Source organism: Pleurodeles waltl, chromosome 2_1, assembly GCF_031143425.1.
Source record: "Pleurodeles waltl isolate 20211129_DDA chromosome 2_1, aPleWal1.hap1.20221129, whole genome shotgun sequence".
Taxonomy (NCBI): Eukaryota; Metazoa; Chordata; class Amphibia; order Caudata; family Salamandridae; genus Pleurodeles; species Pleurodeles waltl.
The window spans coordinates 181,530,269-181,555,174 of record NC_090438.1 but is presented as its reverse complement, the minus strand read 5'-3'; the positions used below and the strand labels follow the sequence as shown (position 1 = coordinate 181,555,174).

At 45.4% G+C, this 24,906-nt stretch overlaps 1 protein-coding gene across 1 annotated transcript in view; it reads left to right on the top strand.

Annotated features, from left to right (window-relative positions):
* AKAP14 (A-kinase anchoring protein 14) overlaps positions 1 to 7,208 on the top strand; it is a 42,961-nt gene extending 35,753 nt beyond the window's left edge. The window contains exon 6 of the mRNA XM_069212180.1: positions 4,818 to 7,208. Coding sequence (XP_069068281.1) covers positions 4,818 to 4,902 — 85 coding nt within the window. The 3' untranslated portion in view covers positions 4,903 to 7,208. The remainder of the gene's footprint in view (positions 1 to 4,817) is intronic.
* Positions 7,209 to 24,906: the final 17,698 nt, after the last annotated feature.

The window sequence follows — 24,906 nt, the reverse complement described above, 5'->3', positions numbered from 1 at the left end:
TTGTATTATATAAAGATCGTAGCCGGTCTTTATTAAAGACTGGAGTGGTGGAAGTGGATAGTGACGAACTCAGCAGATTGATAATGGGGTCTCTGTTGCAGGAAGTTAACTGGAGAGGATGAGGTTGAATAACAACCCAAGTTGGTCTGGAGATAGGACAGGGGTACATGGTAATATCTGAGGTACGAATAACAGCTTGGAGGGAGGTTGTGCAATATGGATGGTCCATTAGTGTCCCATGTTCCTATATGTGCATTAGGAATGTACAGAGAGATACCCTTAGCCGAGCACCCAGGACTCTGTATGCATAATGATGTTATTGTGCGGTAGCATCCATCCAGTCTTTGAACGCAAGATCGCCCCCTCTTATTTTTCACACAAAATCTGTTCATCCTAATGTCAGCTTCCTAGTGAGTTGGCACATGGCCTTATTCCCTTTCAAGGACCTGTTGATAAGTAAAATGCTAATCTGCCCTTTCATTCCCATCATTTCCTGGAACAAGACACGAGTTTGAGGCCTTGGGCCAGTGGTCTTCCGCTCTGAGCCGTTCACACCATGGAGATCAGCCTTCCCTGTGACGCGCCCTCAACCCAACCCACACTTCTGTCATCATAATCTCTAGGGTGCTTTCGGGCTTGTTTTTATTTATTTAGCAGCAATAGCATTTCAGTCAAAAAGATTTTGCCCACACAACGTTGATGTTACATAGAGCTATGGGAGAGAGGCAGCTGACATAACAAGCACATTGCAGTTAAGTATAGATAGATTTCAACACTATATGGATAACATTAGTGAAGACATACATAAACCATGCTACTTGCATTTCAACAACCACTTAGGCATTCAAGAGTGAAATAAATATATTTAAATCATTCTTAAATCATATTTAAATTTCCCTTGCATACTTTGAGTTTCAGAATATAAACTTTTAATGTTGTTTTGAACTCTTGGAGAGAATTGGTAGTAAGGAGTAGAGCAGATCTAGGTGGTGGAACTAGGCGGGAGAAGGGGGTGGTTTGTGGGTGAAGAGAAGGTTATAGTAAATGAGTTCTGTTTTGGGTGTAGCAAGATAGAATGATGAAATTTAGTTAGAGGCTTCGTAATTCACTGCCTGTAGGCGTGTCACTATGAAGTTCTGTTGTAGGCCTAGAGCCAGCCAATCTGGTGGGGCTTTGGTGATGTGGAAGCATGCCTAAATAAACTGAACAATGTTCTGGTGGCAAGGTTTATGACCAGGTCGAGTGATGCAAAGGTAGGTGCACAAATAAACTATTTAAGAGTCACGCTTGCTGATTGCTATTGAGTTAATGAGTGCTTTTGCTGGGTTGAAAGGGATGCGAGGGCAGATCTCCTGTATGTCCTATCTCGCTGTAGTTGGTGTGTTGCTTATAAAGGTTTACATTTCTATGTAGTGGCTGAAGAGAACCACAAGGTTTCTGAAAGATGAACTACATTTCTGAGTATCAGGGATAAAGTAACAATGGGGCAATCAAAGAGGTGGATGCTGATGAGGACGTACTGTTAAGGACCTTGATTTTTTAGGAGTTTAGTGTGAGTGAGTGCAGGACCACCTAGGCTGATAGCAGTGAGATAGTCTAAAAACATCACCAGGAGCTGGCATGAAAGAAGGAAAGGCGTGAAAGATTTCTGTGTCGGCAGCTTAAAGATGGTATGAGAGCCCAAAGATGACAGTATTTAGTTTTGGTGGTCTGAGGCCTTATCGGGTTAGACAATGTACAAGATGGCTTTGGCAATTTTTGTTTTTGGAGTCTATATTGGAGATGCGAGGAAATGCAAAAGTATGTGTTAGCAGGGTTGAGGTGTAGTAGGGGTGTAGGACGGTAGAGGTGGTGGAAATTGTTGTGTGGCTAGGATGTCTCCAATAGTGGTGATTTTTACTGATCAGTATACGGCAAAGTCATTGGCTGATAGAGCAGGACCGGTCACAAGTGAGAAGAACGGAGAAGGAAAATTACTGATTGTGTATGCAGGTCATTGGTGAAGACGAGATTTTGAAAGGATCAAAGGATGCAGATTAGGCATTGTTGAGTCCTCGTGTGCACACTTCCAAGTTTATTGTGGATTTGTTCTTGCCCCTTTCCACTGTGAATTATGCCCTCATTTTTGTTTTAAGAACATGGATGTTGTATGATTTGGGATCTATGGCAGTGGAATAGAGTGTGCACATTGGATAGTGCATAGCTCAGATGGTGTATTGTTGTGTTAGCTGGAGGTGGTGGTACTGGGAGAAAGGCAACTAACGGGTTATAATGACAGGATCAGGTGTGAAGGGGTTGACTGTGGGTTTAATGTAATGAGGTGTATTGGTTATCAGTATAAGTCCTTTTTTTCCCCTAGAAAGATGGGTTGATCTAAGGTGCTTATTGATTAACTAGGTATCAGAAAGGAGTTGTGATAAGAGAGCAAGTTACAGTTAATTTTAGCAAGCTGAAGTCTTAAAGAAGGATGAATGGATTTTTGAGTGTGGGTTTGCCTAAGGCAGAGTCAAGTGTATTTTTTGGGGATCAGATATCTTTTAATTGCTATCCTAATCACTACCCTTTTGGTACATCCTAAAGGATGCATTTGCTAAATCTACAATCTAGCAACATCATCCCCTGCTCAGTCTTCGAGCACAGGAAACAAAGTTTCTTAGCTGCCTCAAGAAGGCCAGAAAAGCATCGGACTTCCTGAGTCCAGAGGTGAACCGATGAACTGAAGGAAGAGGTGCAGGTTGATGGAACTGGCAAGGATAACAACGAGCTCCTCCTCGTAGAGTGACGTGAAGGGCATCTCACAAAGGGCATAGTATAGCACATGCCAATCTAGAAAAGGATAGAAACACAAGAAGAAATAGTCCTGCCCTCAGCTCAGGCTGTCGCCTGTGCAAACGTCAAGCACTCACTGTACTGGGAGGGCGATGATATATATTGCATCTGCTTTCTCAAGGGAGCAGAGCTGAAAGCCTGGCCTTTTCACAGCATTTGTTCCTCTAGCCCCACTGGGGTACGTGTAATGGCCGGAAAGGTGTGTGAGGTGTGGTACCCTCAGATGTGCTGCAGAGATATCTGGGTAATGTAATTGCCATCTCTTTGTAGTGTGGGGACTCAGGGTGGGTGTCTGCTTGCTTTATTGCTAGTAGTGCTTCTGCTATTCATCTATGTAGTGTTCTTGAGCCAGGAAGGTATGGCACTGTAGTGCCTAGGAGCCTCATAGTGTGAGTTCAGTTACCTTACAGTATTCCTCCGTGCTATCCCTTTTCCAGCTTCTGTGCACAAGATGCAGGTACGCCAATGGCTTCCTTACCACAGAGTCGCCAACTACATGTTGCAAGCATCAATGCCTTAAGCTGAGGGAGAGTTGTGTACTGAATGCAGTCTACAGCCTAAGAGCTCTTTGTAACAATACTTTGCTTTCATTTCATTTCGATAATCCTGCCCTCGTCTTTTCTCCTGTGCATTTTTCTGTTTAAAACAAGGTTCTCAAATAGCATATTTTTTCTGGTTGGACCTTTGCTCTAGTAACTTCCGCCACTGCACCTTCTGTTGAGATTTCCTGCACTTCCTCCAAAGTTGAACTGACCGCCTGTGGCGTTGTGACTCCGCCACCCCCTTATTTTACTAAAGGTTTACCACACAAATAATTCAAGTCCTCATGTCTCTCCATGATTCTTCTACTCACCTGTAATCTCTACTCTTCGGTCCAATGGTTCAAACATTAGATGCCAGGGCCCTTGTCCGAAGGACACAACAGCTTACACCATCCATTGCTCCCGCCAGTGCTGGCAATGACAGTACCAACAAAACCACTAACCATCACACACCTACAAGTGTGACATTTCATACTATTCAGGTCCCCCAAAGCTATAAGAATGGCTTGGGTGGCACATATTAGTGACTGTTAATGTACATTAAATTAATAAACAGCTGTTGTTTTTCTCATACCATACATTGCAGACAGCACCACCTTGTGGCTGGCTATCACAAGTGCTGGTGCTGAGAATTAAGTGCCAGTGCTGAGTACTGCAAACTACTGCCTCAAATTAAGCCCTGCCTGGCTCAGTCCTTGGACACAGGGCCAGACTGGCTATAGCAGGCATTGGGTGTTTTCCCGGGAAGCTGGAAGGGTGGAGGCCAGTTTTGCAGCAGATGGGGCCTGTTTTGTTACTGGGGACTTGTTTTGCAGGGGTGCTGCAATATCAGCCCCCAGTAACAAAAAGCAGCAGTGCTTCACTCTTGAGTTCCGTGCCCTGGGTCACGTCAGAAAAAATTGTTGGGATTGCTTTGAGTTGCTGGCCTGGCCCAGGTCCACATTTATCCTTAGGCATGGAAGCCCTGAGATTTAAAATAGCCATCACGGGGCATGCTCAGAAATTGCTTTGGACCCCATCCTAGCCTTCTTAAACCAGCCTGCCAATCTAATTGATTCCAGCCAGTTCCTGCAAAGAATTGATGAATGTTCGAGAAGAAGATATAGCCATGTTCCACCTCATGTAAACCATTCCATGCATCTACCGGTCCCAGGTCAGTAATACTCTCCCTGCGACCCAGTAACACGACCTTTGAGGGACCCCCAAGAACAACTGAATGCGACACTTTCCCTACAACCAAACACGTGATACTGCAGAAATGCATCCTGCCTCTGATTCCGGCTGATTCTCCGCCAACCATTTCATTTAATACAAGTTTACGTCTCAGGATCGTAAATATTATTTTCCTAATTTGATTCATGATAATAATAGCTCTTTGATGTTACAGACTTTATTTGAAATCCATATTTTTTTCTCACTTAACGGTATCATTCTTTTCTTTTACAGACCCGGAAAAACTAGTTTCAGAGAAAAATGGCTCAAGGACATTATAGAAAGCAAAAACAACTTGATGGAAAGTATTTTTTTCTAGGCAGCTGTCCATTACAAAGAAAGGGGCGTGGAGAGGCAGGCATTGGAGATGCACCAGTGGTCGGTGTGAGCACAGCACCAGAAGAATATATGTGCTATTGAACAGAATGCTAGGTCATTTGTTTCTTACATGACTGTTTTCCAGTATCTCCACAGATATTGCAACATTGGGTCATTGAGGCCCACTGTCGGCAGCAGTTCTTGCATTTCTCCACATCTAGCATCAACCAGGAGAGGGTCTTGTGTCTATACAAATGTCAGTGTCTTACCTAACAGGTGTCTGAGAAGAGTTTGATAGTGACCACCTGACCAGTGCAGCATTTCGAAACTTGAAAATTTATGTTGGTGCTCATTACAGAATGTGTTTCACACACCTGTGTTCCACTTCACAGATTTAGGATCTATGAAGATTTGTGCAGGCAAATGCAACTTGTAGGTTTATGGGTAGTGTTGGAAAGATGGGTGTTCCTAGAGGCGGGCAGACTAGACAACGGTGGTAAACACCCACTAAGTCAAAAATGTGTAGATATTCACTAGCAAAAAGGATATTAATGCTCAAAACCTATGCTTAGGCCCTCAACTGAGCAGAATTCAAGAGTTTGTGATCGAAGGGATTATAACATGTGCAGTTACACCACACCCTTTCCAAACAGCAAGTTCTGTAGAAAAAAAACTACAAAATGTGTGCCAGGAACTGTATCACAGTTTGAGTTTAGCTGGGAATGGGAAAATATGCAGTATAATGGGATTATCCAAGGATTACAAGGTATGAAGATCATCATGAAGAGATATTGCTGCACCCGGTGGTATTGGTATTTACTGGGTGTGGTATTACCTTGCCAAATACAGGCGTAATCATAATGATGCCCTCAGTGTCAAAAATACTGCAGTAAGTGTGGAAGCTGGGTGGAAAAACATCCAGGCACCCACTTTTCTAAAGGTAGTGGATAATAAACGAAAAAATGACATGCCAATGCGCAATCAGCAGTACATACTTCTACATATTGTACTCCTTCAGACAACGTCCCATAGTGAATGTACAGCAGTAAACGGATGCCTGAAAGTCTGGAACTTGCATCAATCTCTAGGTGTAGTCCGGTCCATGACTGATGGGGGCCTGGTTGTGAATCCCCTAAGGGTTTTAAATATTTAAATTTATGCAAATCAATGATGTCTATGATGTGCAAGTTTACCTTTTTTTATTCCGATTCTTTTTTAAAAAAAAGACCTTCAGCTGTCACTCAAATACGTTTTGTAGACTTCTGATAGGATGTCCTGCCCTAGAGAACACCAAAGAGCTCAATCAAACAAGGGCTTTTCCTCCTGCCTGCGGTTCCACTGATGGGTGCCCATCATAATGGTTGATATTGTTTTGAGCATTCCCCAAATAACTATAACAGCTGTAAACATGTATCTATTATGTACAAGACTGGCTGCTTGTGGTTCTCTCTGTCAACGTCCTTGTATTGAATTATTTTAAATTTTACTTTAAAGTATAACACTTACAAGTGAAAAAGGAATCTATGTTACTTCATCCCTGCTATTTAATGTCATAAAAACTAAATTTTCCCCAAAGGAATACTCACAATTAGCTTTAAACCAATGACTGCCTCTTTTCAGGTCTTCTTTCAAGTCATTTTTATCAATGCTGAGGCGTCAAACTAATCAGAATAGGTAAAGAAACAGGCCCTTAGGACTCAAGTCCCTCTTAAGATGCTGCTATGAAGGCCGTATCTCTTCCCTGATGGATAGAAGATGCCTCCTGGAGCAGTGCAGATCCCTTTATTGGAAGTGTTGAGAACCACGGTTCTTTTAAAATAGTCATCATTTAATCCGAGCTCTACTTCTACCTTCAAGTCTAGAGGTCTCTCTTCAGATCTAAATAACTTCCAGATAGGTCACGATTCTTTTCACCTGTTTGCTTTTCATTCAAAATTGACATTTTTATCCTTCATTAGCTTGTTTAACTTTTCCAATTTCCTTTTATGTTCACATTTAACAACAATGCTATTTTCATGCCTAACAGTATGCATTTTGTTTAGAAATCATGTTGTAACCCTTCATATCCAATATATTATCAGTGAGAAAACAGAACTGTGAATTGTATACGGTTTCCTTTTTGTTCTCATATGTGCGTTGCATCATTTCTCATTATTGCAATCAGAGGTTGCACTGTGTGTGCATCCACCTTGTAGAAGTAGTCCTGCTCCACTGAGCCCTCCTGTATGCAAACGTGTCATGCCCTCTGCCATCATCTTGCCTCTGTATTTTGTTGTGCAATAAATCGTAATTCGTTGCCTTTCTTCATACAGTTGTTTCATTGAATAAACGGGGTCCAGGTTTCTTAAGCCATCATGAATTAAGCCTTCTGTACATGCAGTGGCTTCATATATATAGACACATACCTCACTGAGTAATTATTTTGCATCAATTCATATTTCCATCGAAAAATAAATACCAATTAATTGAATAAGAATTTGTTGCTTCTAGTTCCATTGCATTTGATTTGAGCCATCTCATATGACCTGTTGGGAAGAGAATGTCCCTTGCATGGTTCTCCGGCGGTACCCTGGTGTTAAGGGGGAGCGGGGGGGAGAAGGGGGGTGACTTGTGTGGTTAATGTGACACGATTATATTATTATGCTCTGTAATGTGATAATAAAGCTCGCATGAATTTAAAGCTCACATAAATGTGTTTGCTGTGTTTTATCTAAAACACTGCTTCATTTTACATTAGCTTGTTACTGATTTCTAATAGTTTCTAGGTTAACAAATGTGTTTCGTTTTTTGTTGTTATTCAAAAGAACCAAATCTCTTAGAATGAAAATATTCGAAAGAACATCAGGCCTCCTTTTATTGTTTTTGTTAAAAGATTTAACAGAAATGGGATTATGTTACAAAAATCAAGCACAGAAGTGGAAAGGCAGTGGGGAGTCTTCACGCCAGACCACATTGAGACAGGCCATACAGAATCAATTCTCCAGTTCCAATGAAGGCTACCGGGACAGGAGGAACTTAGCTCTCGCTCACTGACTAATCAATGTAGTCGGTCTCGTGAGCAGATCTTGCTATGCTACTGAACATAGAACTTCATTGTAACAGGTGCTTACTATCCGACGTGAATATTGTGTTTCGTTTATCTTGGCCATTCCCTTGGCTTGAATCACATGTGCAAAGCAATTAATCAAAATGCTGAACACGCATGATTCATTTGACAGACATTTTGGTTATATCATCATCTTCTACAGTGTAACAGAAGGGATAAAGTACCCTCTGCCAGACATGATAAGGATATTGCAAGTGGCCATATATAGGAACAGGCCAAAGGCTGAGCTCCTTTATAAGCTCATGGAACTCCGTTGTGACTTGCAATATCCTTATCATGTACACCAGGGAGTACTTTATCCCATATAATACATGGTCATACCATTACCTTTCCCACAAACCACTTCAAACCTTGGTGCATAGCTCTTTCACATGAAAGAGCGAGTATGTTTGCAAACATGAAGAATACAAATAAAAACCCTGTTAGTTATTTGTTGCAAACAGATATTAGAAACAGTTCATTATAAAGACTGTTAAAACAAAAAAGCTCCACTTGCTCGAATGTGTAGAAACATGCAGAAAGATCCTAGCTTTTCTCAAACCATCTAAGGAGTGCAAAAAATAAACTTGTTCTCTCTGCTTGTCATTGTAAGCTAAAAAAAAAAAAAGCAGAAGAACTTTTCATTGCTTTAAACAGCTGCTTCGTGACCTGACCTGCCTTCCACCTCTGCTGCTGGCAGCAGGCATTGTGACGTCAAAACTCAACTATAAAATCTTATAATAGTCGAGTTCTGATGTCTTCTTTATAATCAGCGACAGAGCTGCCAACTATAAAGAAATTAGAGACTGGCGTTTATACACAGATTACAGAACTCCATTTATTATAATGAACTCCGAGGTGAATATATTTGCAATGTTTTATCGAAACCCTGAAGGCTTCATTTATACATTAGCTTGCTCTTGATTTCTAACAATTTCTAGTAGGTTGACAACTAAGTGTCTCACTTTTGTTCAAATTCATAAGAACACTATAGAAGAATTAAATATTTTGAAAAGGCATCAGCCCACTTTCTGTCACTTGTTTCCACCGAGAGATATTGAAAACAATGAGATTATGTTATAAAATTAGAGCACAAAAAGTGAAGGGCAGAGAAGAATCTTCATGCCAGGTGACACTGGGACAGGTTGTACGTAATATCTCTGCTTCCTGTTGAAGGCTCCCGGGACGCGGGCATTTATCCTTTGTGTTATTTGTCAGTGCTGCCAATTGCCTGAGATGAGAAATACAGGTCTTGTTATTTCCTTGAACACAGAACTTGATTGTTGAGAGAGGTATACATGGCTGTACCATCTCTTAAACTTGTAATAATTTTCTGGTTTGCTAGAAATGTAAACTTAGACTAGCAGAAGCTTGATAGTGAACTCACACCTGTGCCTGATTCTTGCCTGTATCCTTTTGTCTCTGCTTAAACAAGGTAGACACAGAGGGCACTAGAGGAGCTGTGTTAGGCCACTGTGGATGCTGTGAGGAATGTCCTACTTGGGTAGAGCCCCATAGATGTCATTGTAGCATTCTCTAGCTAAAGCCACATCAATATGGATAGTGTTTTATTTTGCTGATTAATAAAAGTACTTCTCATTTTATTAAGACAGGTACTGAGCTGGTCAGTACATTAGTGTGTCTGCTGTTGGACCATTTCATTTCTGAGTGGGATCTCCGTTCTATGTCCCTGGGAATCCATTGACTGCTCACCCTCGCTATCCTGAAAGTCAGACTCAGAAAGGGAGTACTTAGCTCAGTTTGCAGGACCATGTGGGGCAGACCATAAGACATCAGAGGCAAATGACCCCACCGGTCACAGTTGTGGCTTAGTAGCCCCTGCTTGCCCACTGGACGCTTGAACAGGTTCTGACGTGTTGAATCTGGCTTCATTTACTCCACATTAAATTTCCATAAAAAAGGTAAAGCCTTGTCATCTACTCGTCACAGCAGAGTACCAGAATGTATTTTGTCTAGAATGATTCTTCATTTTATGAAGGTAAAAATGTACACTATTAGGTCCATATTTATGCTTTTTGCCGCAAAACTGCGATAACGCAGTATTGCGGCAAAAACTTTAGCACCAGCGTGCATCATTTAACAACGCCAGCCGGGCACCATATTTATTGAATGGTGCAAGCCAGCGCTAAAACTGGGCTAGCGTCTTAGAAGAAGACGCTAACCGTGTGTGGGTGGCGGTATTGAAGGAGGGGGTTGTGCGTGAGAAAATGACGCTAGCCTGGTTAGAGGCAAAAAAAATGCCTCTAACCATTCTAGCGGCATTTCCTGGTGCACAACCACTAAAAACATGACTCCTGTCTTATGAAAGACAGGAATCATGCCCACCACCCCAATGGCCAGCAGAGGGGACAAGTGTCCCCTGGGCATGGCCATTGCATCCTGTGACATTGCAGGGAACCCCAAGTTAGGGCCTCAGATGCCAACAAAAAAAAAATACTTACCCAGACTTACATGGGATTGGGTGCCCCATCCTCAAGTGTCCCTCTGGTGGGGGTGGGGGTGGGGGTGGGGGTGTTCCTGGGGCTTGGGGAGGGCCTCTGTGGAGACATTTCATGGTGTTTAACCATGAAAATGGGTCCACAGGTCCCCTAACGTGCGTCATTTTAGCCCAGGGGGATAAATATGGGTCTATGTGGATAGCACCATTTTTTTAGATGGGAACACCTACCTTGCAGCTCATTGACGCAAGGTAGGTGCAAACATCCAAAAAATGGGGCAAACTCCTATATTTTGACTTTAGACGTGTCTAACATCAAAATATAAATGTGGATTTAGGTTTGCACAAAATTTGCGGTGAAAAGATGACGCAAATTCGGTGCAGAGTATAAATATGCCCCTTAGTGTTTGTTTAGGACGGTATCCACTTTCCTACTTCCATGAAGAAGTGTTTTACAAAGTGCTTCCTTCAGTGCAATCTTAAGGATTCTTGGGGCCTTCTGCAAGACACGTTTTGAGATCTCTTGTTCAGAACAACCTTAAATTTAATGCCGATTTCCTGCTAACTCAAGTCATCATGATGCCAAACAATACTGAATTATAAATTACATTTTCAGAAACAGCATGCAAAACAGCTCAACGTTTTATTTTTAATGTATAAGTAAAAAAACAAAAAAAGGAAAACCCATAAAGATTTGGAAAGTCTAGTGTAAAACATATTAAAAAATAGGAAATACAGAAAACACCAACCGCAATTTAGCTACTAACTTCATCCATGTAGCTTTTCAGATTCAGTCAGCCACTCTTCAAGTGGTCTCTAGACAGCAAACCAAGATGTAATCCCCAAGAGAAGTATCCTAATCCTCCAACTGTTCCAACCCAGCTACTCAATAATAATGCATAGGTTATGAACCTGGGGAAAATGAGGGAAGGAAAATGACACCAGGGATGCTGGTTCTGAATGGCACCCACAGCAACCAATATCGTCTTTGGACCACGGCTTATCTTGAATCAAAGAAACAAAGTACACTGTGAGATTTATGCAATACAAGAAACAATCTATAACCGAAGCAACTACAGTGGCATCATAAGGCTTACCACTTTCTTCGTGAGGAAAGACTGACTAGCCCTAGTCCTACCTGCAATCAGGCATAGATCCAAAGAGCCGAGGGGAAGCTCTGTGACTGCTGAAATTGAGGAGGGTGGTCTACTGGGACAGCACGCAGTTATACAGTGTAGTTGGTGAAAGATGTAACACCCCATTGGAGAGGCTTCCAGGATGGTGGGCAGTGGCACCTGTAGCAGAGCAGTGAACTCAAGAAGAATGTAGCAGCAAATAAAATATTCAGAAGGTAAGCTGGATGTATCATAGGGAGCTGGGGAAAAGGATATGGAGGGGCAAGAATACAAAGAGAACAAAACAAAAGTGAGGGTATGGAATGCAGAGTGACGAATTGTTTGGTAGCGAAGGAGCCAGAGCAACTGGAGGATGTTGGCAGGCACTGTCCATGTGTCTGCGCTGAGGTTATATAGTCAAAAGCCCCGCTCACAATCTGGAATTGTCCATCAGTCTAATCTGTCCATCAACCAATCCTGAGCTCTTCTAAACTAGAAGGAGAGTTGCTAATGGGCATCTGGCTTCATTAGTAAGATCTTTCCACCAATCCTGACAGTTCCTCCTGTTGTATGAAAGACACCCTAATAGTGAATTGGTGGAAGCTTAGTGGACTAGTGCATACTATTAACATGAAAACACATGCATATAACACTTGAAGTTGTAGCTGTAATTGCTGGACAATCATCCCATATAAATCCTCCTTCAAACTGACATTCTTGCTGCTATAGTCTGAGGATTTTCACCATACCATCCGATGAAATCTGATACTTTTTTCCTTAGTTCTCTTTCCCCGACTTGTCCATTGTAGGAGGCTGGCCTGGCTTGTAGTGGGTACCAATGGTACGTACACCTTATGCCAGTTCCAGTTATCCCTTATTAGTAGAGGGTAGTAGTGTTCTAGCAGCTTAGGCTGATAGAGGTAGCTATAGCAGAGCAGCCAAGGCTGAGCTAGCAGACATGCAAAGCTCATGCAATACCACTTATCATATAGGTACTATATCATAAGAAAGACAATACTCATAGTTATTAAAAATAAAGGTACTTTATGTTAGTGACAATGTGCCAAAAATATCTCAGAGGATATACTGCCTTAGGAGGTAAGTAACATACACAAAATATACACAACTAACCAAATCAGATAAGTAAAACAGTCAGAAAATAGTGCAAACGCTGTAGAATACAAAAGGATGCAATAGGCCTAGGGGCAACACAAACCATATACTAAGAAAGTGGAATGCGAACCACAAATCGATCCCTAGGCTAGTGTAGTGTGTAGAGGGTCGCTGGAAGTGTAAGGAAACACTAAGGGTGTAAAGGAGACCCCACCCAAAGACTCTGGAAAGTAGGAGTAAAGTACTACTATTTCCCCAGAAACACACTAAAGTCGTGATACAGGATTTTGCAAGGACAAAAACAGACTGCAAAGCACTGAAGACGGATTCCCGGACCTGAAGACCTGCAAAGGAAGGGGACCAAGTCTAAGAGTCGCTAAAGTGTCCAGGGGGGGCAGGAGCCCACTAAATCCCGGATGAATGTGCAAAATGGCTGCCTCCAGTTGGAAGAAGCTGCAGGTTTTGCAACAACGAAAGGAGGTAGGAAGTTCTTCTTCGTGCACAAGATGTCCCACTGCGTGCTGGAGGATGCAGAGTTGTTTCCTTGGTGGCAAAATACCGCAAACAAGTCTTGCTAGCTGCAAGAGTTGCAGTTGGAGAAAAAGGGTGCTGCCCGAGCCCAGGAAGAACCAGGATTTCACCAGTTGGGAGAGGAGACAGAGGGGGCCCTCAGCAACGTAAAGAGCCCTCAGACAGGAAAGAATCACCCATAGAAGTCCTTGAACACAGGTTCAAGAAGTCTGAAAACGGCAGTCGTCTCAACACTGTAAAGAGAGGTCCCACAACACCGGAGATCAACTCAGCGAGCTGAGCATATCAGGACAGAATGCTGGGGTGGTGATGGACAGGGGAGTGGTCACTCCCCTTTCCTTAGTCCAGTTTCATGCCAGAGCAGGGACTGAGGGTTCCCTAAACCGGTTTAGACTGACTTATACAAGGAGGGCACCATCTGTGCCCTTCAAAGCATTTCCAGAAGCTGGGAGAGGCTACCCCTCCCCAGCCTTTAACACCTATTTCCAAAGAGAGAGGATGTAACACATTGCTCTCAGAGGAAATGCTTTGTTCTGCCTTCCTGGGACTGGGCTGCCCAGACCACAGGAGGGCAGAACCCGGTCTGTGGGGTGGTAGCAACTGTAGCTGCAGAGAAAACCCCAGGGAGCTGGTTTGGCAGTACGGGGGGACCCTAGTGGAGCCCCCAGGATGCATGGAATTGGCTCCCCAATACCAGATTTGGAATGGGGGGACAATTCCATGATCTGAGACATTTTACATGGCAATATTCGGAGTTACCATTGTGAAGCAACATATAGGTATTGACCTATATGTAGTGCACGCGTGTAATGGTGTCCAGCACTCACAAAGTCCGTGGAAATGGCCCTGAACTATGTGGAGGCACCTTTGCTAGTGCAAGGGTGCCCTCACACTTAGTAACTTTGCACCTAACCTTCAGCAAGTGAAGGTTAGACATATAGGTGACTTATAAGTTACTTAAGTGCAGTGAAAATGGCTGTGAAATAACGTGTGTGTTATTTCACTCGGGCTGCAATGGCAGTCCTGTGTAAAGGATTGTCTGAGCTCCCTAAGGGTGGCAAAAAAATTCTGCAGCCTATATTGATCTCCTGGAACCCCAATACCCTGGGTACCTAGGTACCATATACTAGGGAATTATAAGGGTGTTCCAGTATGCCAATTGAAATTGATAAATGTAGTCACTAGCCTATAGTGACAAATTTAAAGGCAGAGAGGGCATGAGCACTGAGGTTCTGATTAGCAGAGCCTCAGTGACACAGTTAGGCACTACACAGGTATACACATTCAGGCCACAAACTATGAGCTCTGGGGTCCTGGCTAGCAGGATCCGAGTGAGACATGCAAAAACATACTGACATTCATGTAAAATTGGGGGTAGCATGCCAAGAAAGATGGTACTTTCCTACATCCATCCTTCGTTTGCTGTATCTCTGTATATCTATACAGTGACCTTTGACTCTGCTGAGTAAGAGCACTAGGAGGGGCCAAGAGAAGGAATGAGAGGTAAAGGGAACAGTTGCACGAAGAGATGAAGTAAAGGAAGAAGGAAGATAGACATGAGATGGGGAATAGGTGAGGTGGGGAGAGATACAAAGAGAAATAAGAGTAAGAAAGATAAATGCAGGGAGGTAGAAAGGAGCAGAGGTAGGTAGAGAAAGGAAGGCAGAGACGTATATGTAAGGTTATAGAGTGAGGTAGAGATAAGTATAAGGAAATAAAGGAAGAGTAGTGATGTATACAGAGTTGTAGAGAGAAACGGGTGAATCAGAGAGACAGACAAGGTAGAGAAAGAGGTGAGGTTGTCATTAGGATAGAGATAGGGTGAGTAAAAACAATTACTTAGTTTATTTGTAATTTAAAATCTAAATTAATGGTAAAATCGGATTTTATATTACTATTTTGAAAATAACACTTACTTTTAGAAAGTTGGCATTTTCCTGCCTAGGGCAAATGTGACTTTCTGCCAGTGTCATCTTACTGATGACTGGTTCCTCTGTGGTAAGATGTGGATTGCTCCCAGACTCTAGACAAAGAGCCTGGGTGTGGAGAGGTGTTTTTCTTCCTTGGGCAGGAAATTTGTACCCAGCCCCTTCCAGAGCTTCAAAGGGTGCCTTCCCTTTCTCTGGAGGATGTAGCTCACCTAAGTCTGTCTCCCTTTGTCTTCCTAGTCACCTTGGCTCCAAACCCAGAGGTATGGGAGAGTTGTCCCAGTACTGGTTTGGAGTGACCAGAGGGTACGGTTGGCCCGTTATCATAGCCACACCTCTGGGTGGGCAGAGGGAGCATCGAACAGGGAAAGAAGGGTTCTGCCATGTTGGGTTAGGGAAAGGACACTGTGGGATAGTTTAAAGTAAAACACACATGAAGTGTGGCAAAAGTGGGTATGATCACGCCTGGGAACTTTTATCCCTTTGGTTAGGGAACAGTCTGGGGTTTCTCCCACCCACAGGCTTGGACTGGGCATAAAAGTAGCATCCTCAGTACTCTTTTCAGAACCCGCCTGGACTTGTGAAGATCAGAAGTAGGACTACCCGGCTATCTGAATCCTAAAGGAAGACTGGATCTGCTTGCCTAAGCCCAGGACTCCAGAAGTGACTCCAAAGGTCAGTTGGCTGACCATCTATTTGAACTACAGGGACACAACAAGATTCCAGATGCCTTTAACGCAACTGCCCAGCTCACCAGTTCCAAGTGGACCTGCCCTTGACCCTACTGCTGGCCTCTACTGGGGTGAGTCTAGGCCCCCAAGTACTGTTCCCAAGGTCCTGGAACCTTGGCAAGAGTAAAAGTGAACACCTCAAGACGTTTTGGGAAACCTGGGACTTGGAAACGTTTTGCAAATCTTTTGTTCTGAGAACCAACAGGGGACCGAGACCGACCTGCGAAGCTAAACCGGCAAAGGTCCATAGCTACTGGGCCAAAGATTCAAGTTGCTCCTGCTATGCTTTCCGCAGCAGCAAATACAATCCAGCGGAGTCTGGCCTCATGAAGTTCTCTTCAGTTACAGCCTGCAGTCCTGCTGGAAGAATCAAAGCTCTAAACAAGTAACTAAGTCAGAAGTCTTGAGTGGGCAATGGCACAAAAAGTGTCCTACTGTCAAGGGGCCTTCTCTGGGTGCAAAATTAAAATTCCTCCTTCTCTGAGCTTTCGCGCCAAAAGTCAACAGCTCTACCAAGACCTTGTTCAGTGGGTATACGACAAAGTGGAGCCCTCTCCAACCACAGCCTCCTGCCTTGCCCCACTGTGAATTTTTTACTTCCATTCCAGAGACTAAGGCCCTCATTATGAACTTGGCAGTTCAGACCGCCATGCCGGCGGGGGCGGAAAAGACCGCCACCGGCATGGCGGTCTCAACCGCCATATTATTAACACAGGGAAGGCAGCCTGTGGCGGCCCTCCGCCACCGCCAGGCTACCGCTGACAGGCAGCCTGACAATGGCAGATTACATTATCCGACAGTGCTCCAGATAATGTACCCTGTTTCCCCCAGCCTTTCCCTAGTGGGTTCCCCTGCCAGGGAAAGGCTGGCGGGAGGGATGCTCCGGGGCCCCACCAGGGGGCCCACTGCACATGCCCCCATACAGTGCCCCTTCACGCAGGTCACTGCCCGATTTACGGGCAGTGACCTACGCGACGGGTGCTGCTGCACCCGCCACACAGCGGCATTGACGGCGGCTCAATGTGGAGCCATCATTTTCCCTGCCCAGCAGAATGCTCTTTATGCTTCCGATGGGGTCTCAGGGGGGCTGACGGTCTATGGAAAGACCACCAGCAGGAACACAGTGGTGTTTACTGCCGTATCATAATGACCCCCTCAGTCTGAAGATAGAATGTTTCACCGGGACGAACATGGTCCCTGTATCTGACCCACGCTCCATTGCGGTCAACCTTAACTTTTGATTATGTCCAGGAAACAGTGAAACCAGATCACCACACAACGCTTTTTGGTGCTATTTTGAACCTTAGACTAAAATTCATAACACTGGCTCTACTGATTGGATTTTTGTTGTTTTGTTTCATTTTATTTATATTCTTTTTTTTTTTAAATTGGTTGGGAACTTTTCTCATGTTGTGTTTTCACTTTATTACTGTTTGAGTACTGCATAACTGCTTTACACATTGCCTCTAAGTTGTCTGGCTGCTTTTGTGTCAAGCTACCAGAGGGTTAAGCTCAGGTTTATTTAGTGACTTTTGTCGTTCACCCTGACAAGGATTGTGATTACTATTTGAAGTGGGTTCCTACCCCACTCAGCTAATACCTCAATTTCTTACACTATACAATCATACTTTAAACAAAAAAAGGATCTCACACACGTAGAGAAGCACAGGTTTATTTAGTGACTCTTGTGGTTCACCATGATAAGGATTGTGATTATTATTTGAGGTGAGTTTTCACCTCTCAACTAATACCATGTTATAACAATGTTTGTGCAAAAGAATTGAGGTAGAGAATTGTTTAGGTTGTTTCAAACGGAAATTTCAAATGGAAATTGCACAGCTTGTGTGCTAAGCAGATTCTTAAAGAAAGTGCGGATGTTAATAGTTAATGTTTGTTATTTTTTGTTAGCATTGCTATTTGTACAAGTGTGCGGCACTTGCACTGGGTTCTCAGATTTCTTGCTTTTCTGATCACCCGGTTTTTGGACTTTTTACTGTGGGCGAGCCTTACTACCAGTGTCTCACCCACGGTAATCTCATTGTAAAAGGACTGAGTGTTTTTACCTCCAGGGTTAGTTTTTTAAGACAAAGGCCACTGCAACACAGTAAGGGACACTTGTCTGGTTACCGAGGAACATGCGTGCACACGTGTGTGATACTACTGTCGTGCACAGCCCCTTAACAGCGCACAGGTAGCCTGGCGCTATGGGGACTCTGCAGGATTAGGTATACACCTGGGATAGGCCTCTAGAGGGTAGTGTGCTTTAAAGTCAGTGTGCTTTACTGTTTTAACTATAGTGACAGGCCAATATACACAAAGGGAGGTAACTGCATTAGAGTGTATTGTTCCTTTCCCTTGGCCTACAGAGCCCATTTAGATCTTGAATCAGAGTGTAACATGTGGAAGAAACCCAGATTTGTAACTTCCAAAATGATATCTGTACATCTTGTGGGTCATTCAGAGTTTCTATGTTTTCCTGGCTCAGCTCAGGATCAAAGCCCAGACCGTTTGTCACCTTGCTGTGCCCAGTAATTACTCTTCAGCAGCAGGAACAAAGGCCATTCCCACTCAAAAGGAGCAATTAGCACTACTTCTCCTACCTCCTGAGGAGGAAAGGGGCGGAGTGGAAGGATCTTTAACTATCACCTAGATGTCACACTGCATCAGGGATGGGCTTGCCCAAGCTGACTGAACAAAGGAGAGTGCTCAAACAACTGGAGCGATCCCACCAGGGGGGCTCCCTTTGAAATTCTAGTGTGCCAGTCCATGGCATTGATGTCAGCGATGGGTAGAGCTAAGGCCCCAGGAGTTGATGTGACCAGCTGCTCCTGGATAATGCCATTTTAGATTTTCCCAACATGATGTCCAAAAGGGTTGGGACAGGGGTGGAGAGGTGATGTGGCACCATAGGATTGGTTAGGAGTGCCTCTCTTCTAGAACCTTCCTCTCCCCTTTATAAACTCTTTCACAAGAGGGAAGATTGTTTCTTTGCCTGTGGATTTTCTAACTACTGCACTGCTGGATCCTGGGACTGTCATGGAGAACTAAAGGAGGTTCCCCCTGACTCCCACCAAGGACCCATGACTCTGTCAAGTTGACCCTAGGACCAGTGGGTCCCCCATAAGGCCAGTGAGGCTGGCCTCCTCAATCCCCCTGAAGACCGGTTGGGGGAAGCCCTGGACTGTTCTACACCCAATAACAAAGACGCAAAAGAGAACTGGCACAGTGAGCCAGCAGGACCAGCTTTTGGGGTACCGCACCTCTTGAGAGGTGAGAAGTGTAAGGAAATGCCTCCTTGGCATGGTTACCCCCTAACTTTTTGCCTTTGCTGATGCTAAGTTTTGATTTGAAAGTGTGCTGGGACCCTGCTAATCAGGCCCCAGAACCAGTGTTCTTTCTCTAAACTGTACCTTTGTCTCCACAATTGGCACAACCCTGGCACTCAGGTAAGTCCCTTGAAACTGGTACCCCTGGTACCAAGGGCCCTGATGCCAGGGAAGGTCTTTAAGGGATGCAGCATGTTTAATGCATCCTGGGGATCCCTCACTCAGCAAATGCACACTGCCTCACAGCTTGTGTGTGCTGGTTGGGAGAAAATGACTATGTCGACATGGCACTCCCCTCAGAGTGCCATGCCAACCTCACACTGCCTGTGGCATAGGTAAGTCACTCCTCTAGCAGGCCTTACAGCCCTAAGGCAGGGTGCACTATACCACAGATGAGGGCATAGGTGCATGAGCACTATATGCCCCTACAGTGTCTAAGCAAAACCTTAGACATTGTAAGTGCAGGGCAGCCATAAGAGTATGTGGTCTGGGAGTTTGTCAAACACGAACTCCACAGTTCCATAATGGCTACACTGAAAACTGGGAAGTTTGGTATCAAACTTCTCAGCACAATAAATGCACACTGATGACTGTGTGCAATTTATTGTAACATACCCCCAGAGGGCATCTTAGAGATGCCCCCTGAATACCAATCCGACTTCTAGTGTAGTCTGACAAGTTTCTGCCAGCCTGCCACAGACCAGACGTTGCTGGCCACATGGGGAAGAGTGCCTTTGTCACTCTGTGGCCAGGAACAAAGGCTGTACTGCGTGTAGATGCTTCAGACCTCCCCCTGCAGGAACTGTAACACCTGGCTCACCCCCTTTATTACAGCGCCACAGGGCATCCCAGCTAGTGGAGATGCCCGCCTCTCTGGCCACTGCCCCCACTTTTGGCGGCAAGGCTGGAGGAGATAATTAGAAAAACAAGGTGTCCTGAGCTGAGGTGACCCCTGCCTTGAGAAATCCTCCATCTTGAGTTTGGAGGATTCCCCCAGTAGGATTAGGGATATGCCCCCCTCCCCACAGGGAAGAGGCACAAAGAGGATGTGGCCACCATCAAGGACAGTAGCCATTGGCTACTTCCCTCTCAGACCTAAAAACACCCTAAATTCAGTACTTAGGGGCACCCCAGAAACCAGGAAATCAGATTCCTGCAACCTGAACTAAGAAGAAGGACTGCTGACCTGAAGCCCTGCAGAGATGACGGCAGAGGTCTTCAAACTGGGGGGCGGGCCCCCCTAAAGGGGCCTCAATAGATCCCATCAGGGGTGCTAGACTCTGGCCAAAAGAAAAATTATACAGATAACTCGACTTTGTTTTAAGGAGAAGCATGTTATTGCATTTTTCAAAAGACAGCAGTACATAATTGCAATGTTTAAATAGGTCTTGACATATTTAAACATTGCCATCTTTATAAAAGAATTGTGAAAAATTCTGAGGGGGGCCCAATGATTTTTAATTTTCAACTGGGGGGGGGGGGGTGCAGCATTCAAAAGTTTGGAGACCACTGGATGACGGAGACGACGACTGCTTTGGCCCCAGCCCCACCAGCCTGTCTCCTGACTCAAAAACCTGCAACAGCGACGCATCCAACAGGGACCAGTGACCTCTCAAGCCTCAGAGGACTGCCCTGAACCTAAGGACCAAGAAACTCCTGTGAGCAGCGGCTCTGTTCAACAACAGCAACAACTTTGCAACTTTTCTGCAACTTTCAAAGACCTCACTCTTCCCGCCGGAAGCGTGAGACTTCACCCTCTGCACCCGACGCCCCCGGCTCGAGATCCACAGAACCAACACCACAGGGAGGACTCCCCGGCGACTGCGACCCTGTGAGTAGCCCGAGACGACTCCCACTGGACCCCAACAGCGACGCATGCAGAGAGAATCCAGAGGCTCACCCTGACCGCGACTGCCTGTAACAAGGAACCAGATGCCTGGACCAAGCACTGCACCCGCAGGCCCCAGGACCAGAAGGAACTGAACTCCAGTGCAGGAGTGACCCTCAGGTGACCCTCTGCCTAGCCCAGTCAGTGGCTGGCCCGAGAAGCCCCCCTGTGCCCTTCCTGCACCGCTAGAGTGACCCCCGGGTCCCTCCATTACTTTCAATACAAAACCCGATGCCTGCTTTGCACACTGCACCCGGCCGCCCCTGTACCGCTGAGGGTGTGTTTTGTGTGCCTACTCGTAACCCCCCCCCCAGTGCTCTACAAAACCCCCCTGATCTGCCCTCCGAGGGCGCGGGTACTTACTTGCTGGCAGACTGGAACCGGAGCACCCCCGTTCTTCATAGGCACCTATGTGTTTTGGGCACCTCTTTGACATCTGCACCTGACCGGTGTGGTAACTATGGGGTTGCCTTGAACCCCCAGCGGTGGGCTGCCTATGCCCAGGAACTTAGACTTGTAAGTGCCTTACTTACCTGACAAACTAACCATTACTTACCTCCCCCAGGAACTGTTGACTTTTGCAGTGTCCACTTTTAAAATAGCTTATTGCCATTTTTACTAAAACTGTGTATGCTATTGCTCTAATTCAAAGTTCCTAACTTACCTGTGTGGAGTACCTTGCATTTTATTTATTTACTTCAAATCTTGAACTTGTGGTTCTAAAAATAAATTAAGAAAATATATTTTTCTATATAAAAACAATTGGCCTGTAATTAAGTCTTTGAGTGTGTGTTCCTCATTTATTGCCGGTGTGTGTACAACAAATGCTTAACACTACCCTCTGATAAGTCTACTGCTCGACCACACTACCACAAAATAGAGCATTAGAATTATCTAATTTTGCCACTATCTTACCTCTAAGGGGAACCCTTGGACTCTGTGCACACTATTTCTTACTTTGAGATAGTATATACAGAGCCAACTTCCTACACATACAAAGGCAAAACAGAAGCAGGACTAGGTTCAACAAGTTTTATTGAATCAACTGCATTCTATGTAAAAAGGCATGTTTTGTGATTATAAGGATGATAAAACCTAATAAAAGCATAGCAGTGACTTATATGGGGGCACCAGTATGCCAATTGTGGTGTGTACAAAGTCAGTAACAACCAAATTTAGAGGGAGAGAGCACAGTCACTGGAGTCCTGGATAGCAGGATCCCAGTGAACACAGTCAAAACACACTGACAGCAGGCAAAAAGGGGGGGGTAACCATGCCAAAAAGAGGGCACTTTCCTACACCGCCTTCCCATTCTTCGCACCCACAAATCCAACAAAGCGTTAATCGTTCACCCGGAAATCTTTGGTACGACTGAGGTAGAACGCCAACGTTCTTTTCGGATCAAGACAACGGACTCCCTCGTCTTCATGAGAAGGATGTGGGGGTGCATACAAAGTAGGCAAAGTGATGGACTGGTCTAAGTGAAAAGGTGTAACAACCTTAGAAAGGAAGGAGTCTCTTGTATGAAGCAGCACTTTATCAGGGTGAACAGACCAAAGTAGGGGCTTGGAAGACAAAGGTTGATGGCAATCAGAAAAGCAGTCTTGATTGTGAGCATTTGCAATTGGCAATTGTGCAGAGACTCAAAAGGGGCACACGTAAGGTAACTTAGGACCAAGTTCAAGTCCCACTGTGGCATAATGAACGGGGTCGAGGAAACAAATGGGGGAGTCCCTCAAGGAACCTTCCAACAATGGGAGACTTGAATAAGGAAGGTTGGTCTGGCAATCTAAGAAAGGCTGAGATAGACGACAAGTAACCTTCAAGGGTGCCCTAAGCAGAGGCCTGCTGGGCCAAAGAAAGGATGAACAAAAGGACCTCAGAGAGAGGGGCAGAAAGATGATCAACTGACTAGTAGGAACACCATGCCACAAATTTATGCCAACAGACGTATACCGTTTTGGGGCAGTCTGAGCCAGGATCCGTAGCCATGCACAGTAGCTCTGGATACCCTACTCTATGTGCCCAGTCCAAGCCACAAGGATTACTTGGGCCCGGTCATTCCTGATCTTCTTCAAAACTCTGGACAGAAGTGGTATTGGCGGGAAGGCGTAAAGGTGGCCTGAGTTCCACTCAAAACTAAAAGCGTCGCTAGCAAGTGCCACCTTGGAAACTCTAACGCACAAAGTAGTTGACTGTGCATGCTCTGCGGAGGCAAACATATTTAACCAAGGCAATCCCCACTGCTGAAAGAGGCTTTGCGCCATCTCCGGGTGAAGACACCTATATGTACAAGTTACTTACCTTTGGTAATGAAATATCTGGTAGAGACATTCTAGTTGCAGATTCCTTACCTAAGAATTTTCCCAAGGCGTCAGACTGGATCCGGACATTTTTCTTAGAGCAATACCCTTGCGCATTGCCAGGTGGTGTCGGTCGACTCTGCGGGCGTCGCTGGCGTCGTGATCGCCATGATAACAACGGGCGTAGTATATAGAAGCCGCCCTCGCACAGTGATGTCAGTTTCTTTTAACGACTTTCCACACCAAAGCGCAGAGCTGCTAAGAACACTGAGATTGGTGCACCGGAGCTAAAGACCTGAAAGGGGAAATCCCTGTCCCTAGAAATCAGTTTACAAGCGGGGAGGATGGGTGGGCGGTAAGGAATCTGCAACTAGAATATGTCTCTACCAGATAATTCGTAACCGAAGGGAAGTAACTTGTACATCTGATAGAGACTTCTAGTTGCAGATTCCTTACCTTAGAATAGATACCCAAATAATGGCATCCTCGGTGGTGGGCTGCGACCCAAGATCATACTAGGACATCCTGCAGGACCGAACGACCAAAATAGCCGTTCTGACGGACCCGACTGTCCAGGAAGTAGTGCTTAGCAAACGTGTGCAGGGATGCCCACGTAGCTGCCTGGCAGATATCTAGGACAGGAACTACGTGTGCTAATGCAGTGGAAGCAGCAGTTGCTCTGGTGGAATGAGCATGCAAGGCTTCAGGAGGTTGCTTTTTGGCCAAAGCGTAGCACATTTTGATGCAAAGAAGCACCCAAGAGATGGTACGCTTTTGCACCACCTTCCCTTTTTTCGCACCCACATACTCAACGAAGAGTTGGTCGTCCACCCGGAAATCTTTAGTACGATTGAGGTAGAATGCTAATGCTCTTTTTGGGTCCAGGCGATGGAGTCCGCGCCCAGCGCCACGACCCCTGGCCCCCAGCACTCCCAAACCCCACAGCACCGCTACGACCCCAACGCCCTCCACGCCCTCAACCCGGGGCACTCCAGTACCTGCTTCCAAGCCAACCCTAAGCGCACCCATGGACCCTTCGCATGCCTCACCTGCAAACTCCCCACCCCGCCCGCCAGCCCACGCGCCAACAACCACCTCAAATGCATCCTGATCAACGCACGCTCCGTCCACAAGCACGCGATTGAACTATGGGACCTCCTGGACTCCACCGCACCGGACGTCGCCTTCATCACTGAGACCTGGATGAACGCCTCTTCGGCCCCCGACATCGCCATAGCCATCCCCGACGGCTACAAGATCTCCAGGAGAGACCGCACCAACCAAGTCGGTGGAGGAATCGCCATCGTCTTCAAGGACTCCATCAACGTCACCACCTCCACCGAAGACACCCCCCTCGCCGCCGAACACCTGCACTTCCAGATCCACACCGACCCCAGGACCACCCTCAGAGGAACTCTCATCTACAGACCCCCTGGACTACGCGCTCTCTTCAGCGACTCTATTACTGACTTCATCTCCCTGCACGCCCTTGCCCTGCCGGACTACATCCTCCTCGGTGACCTCAAC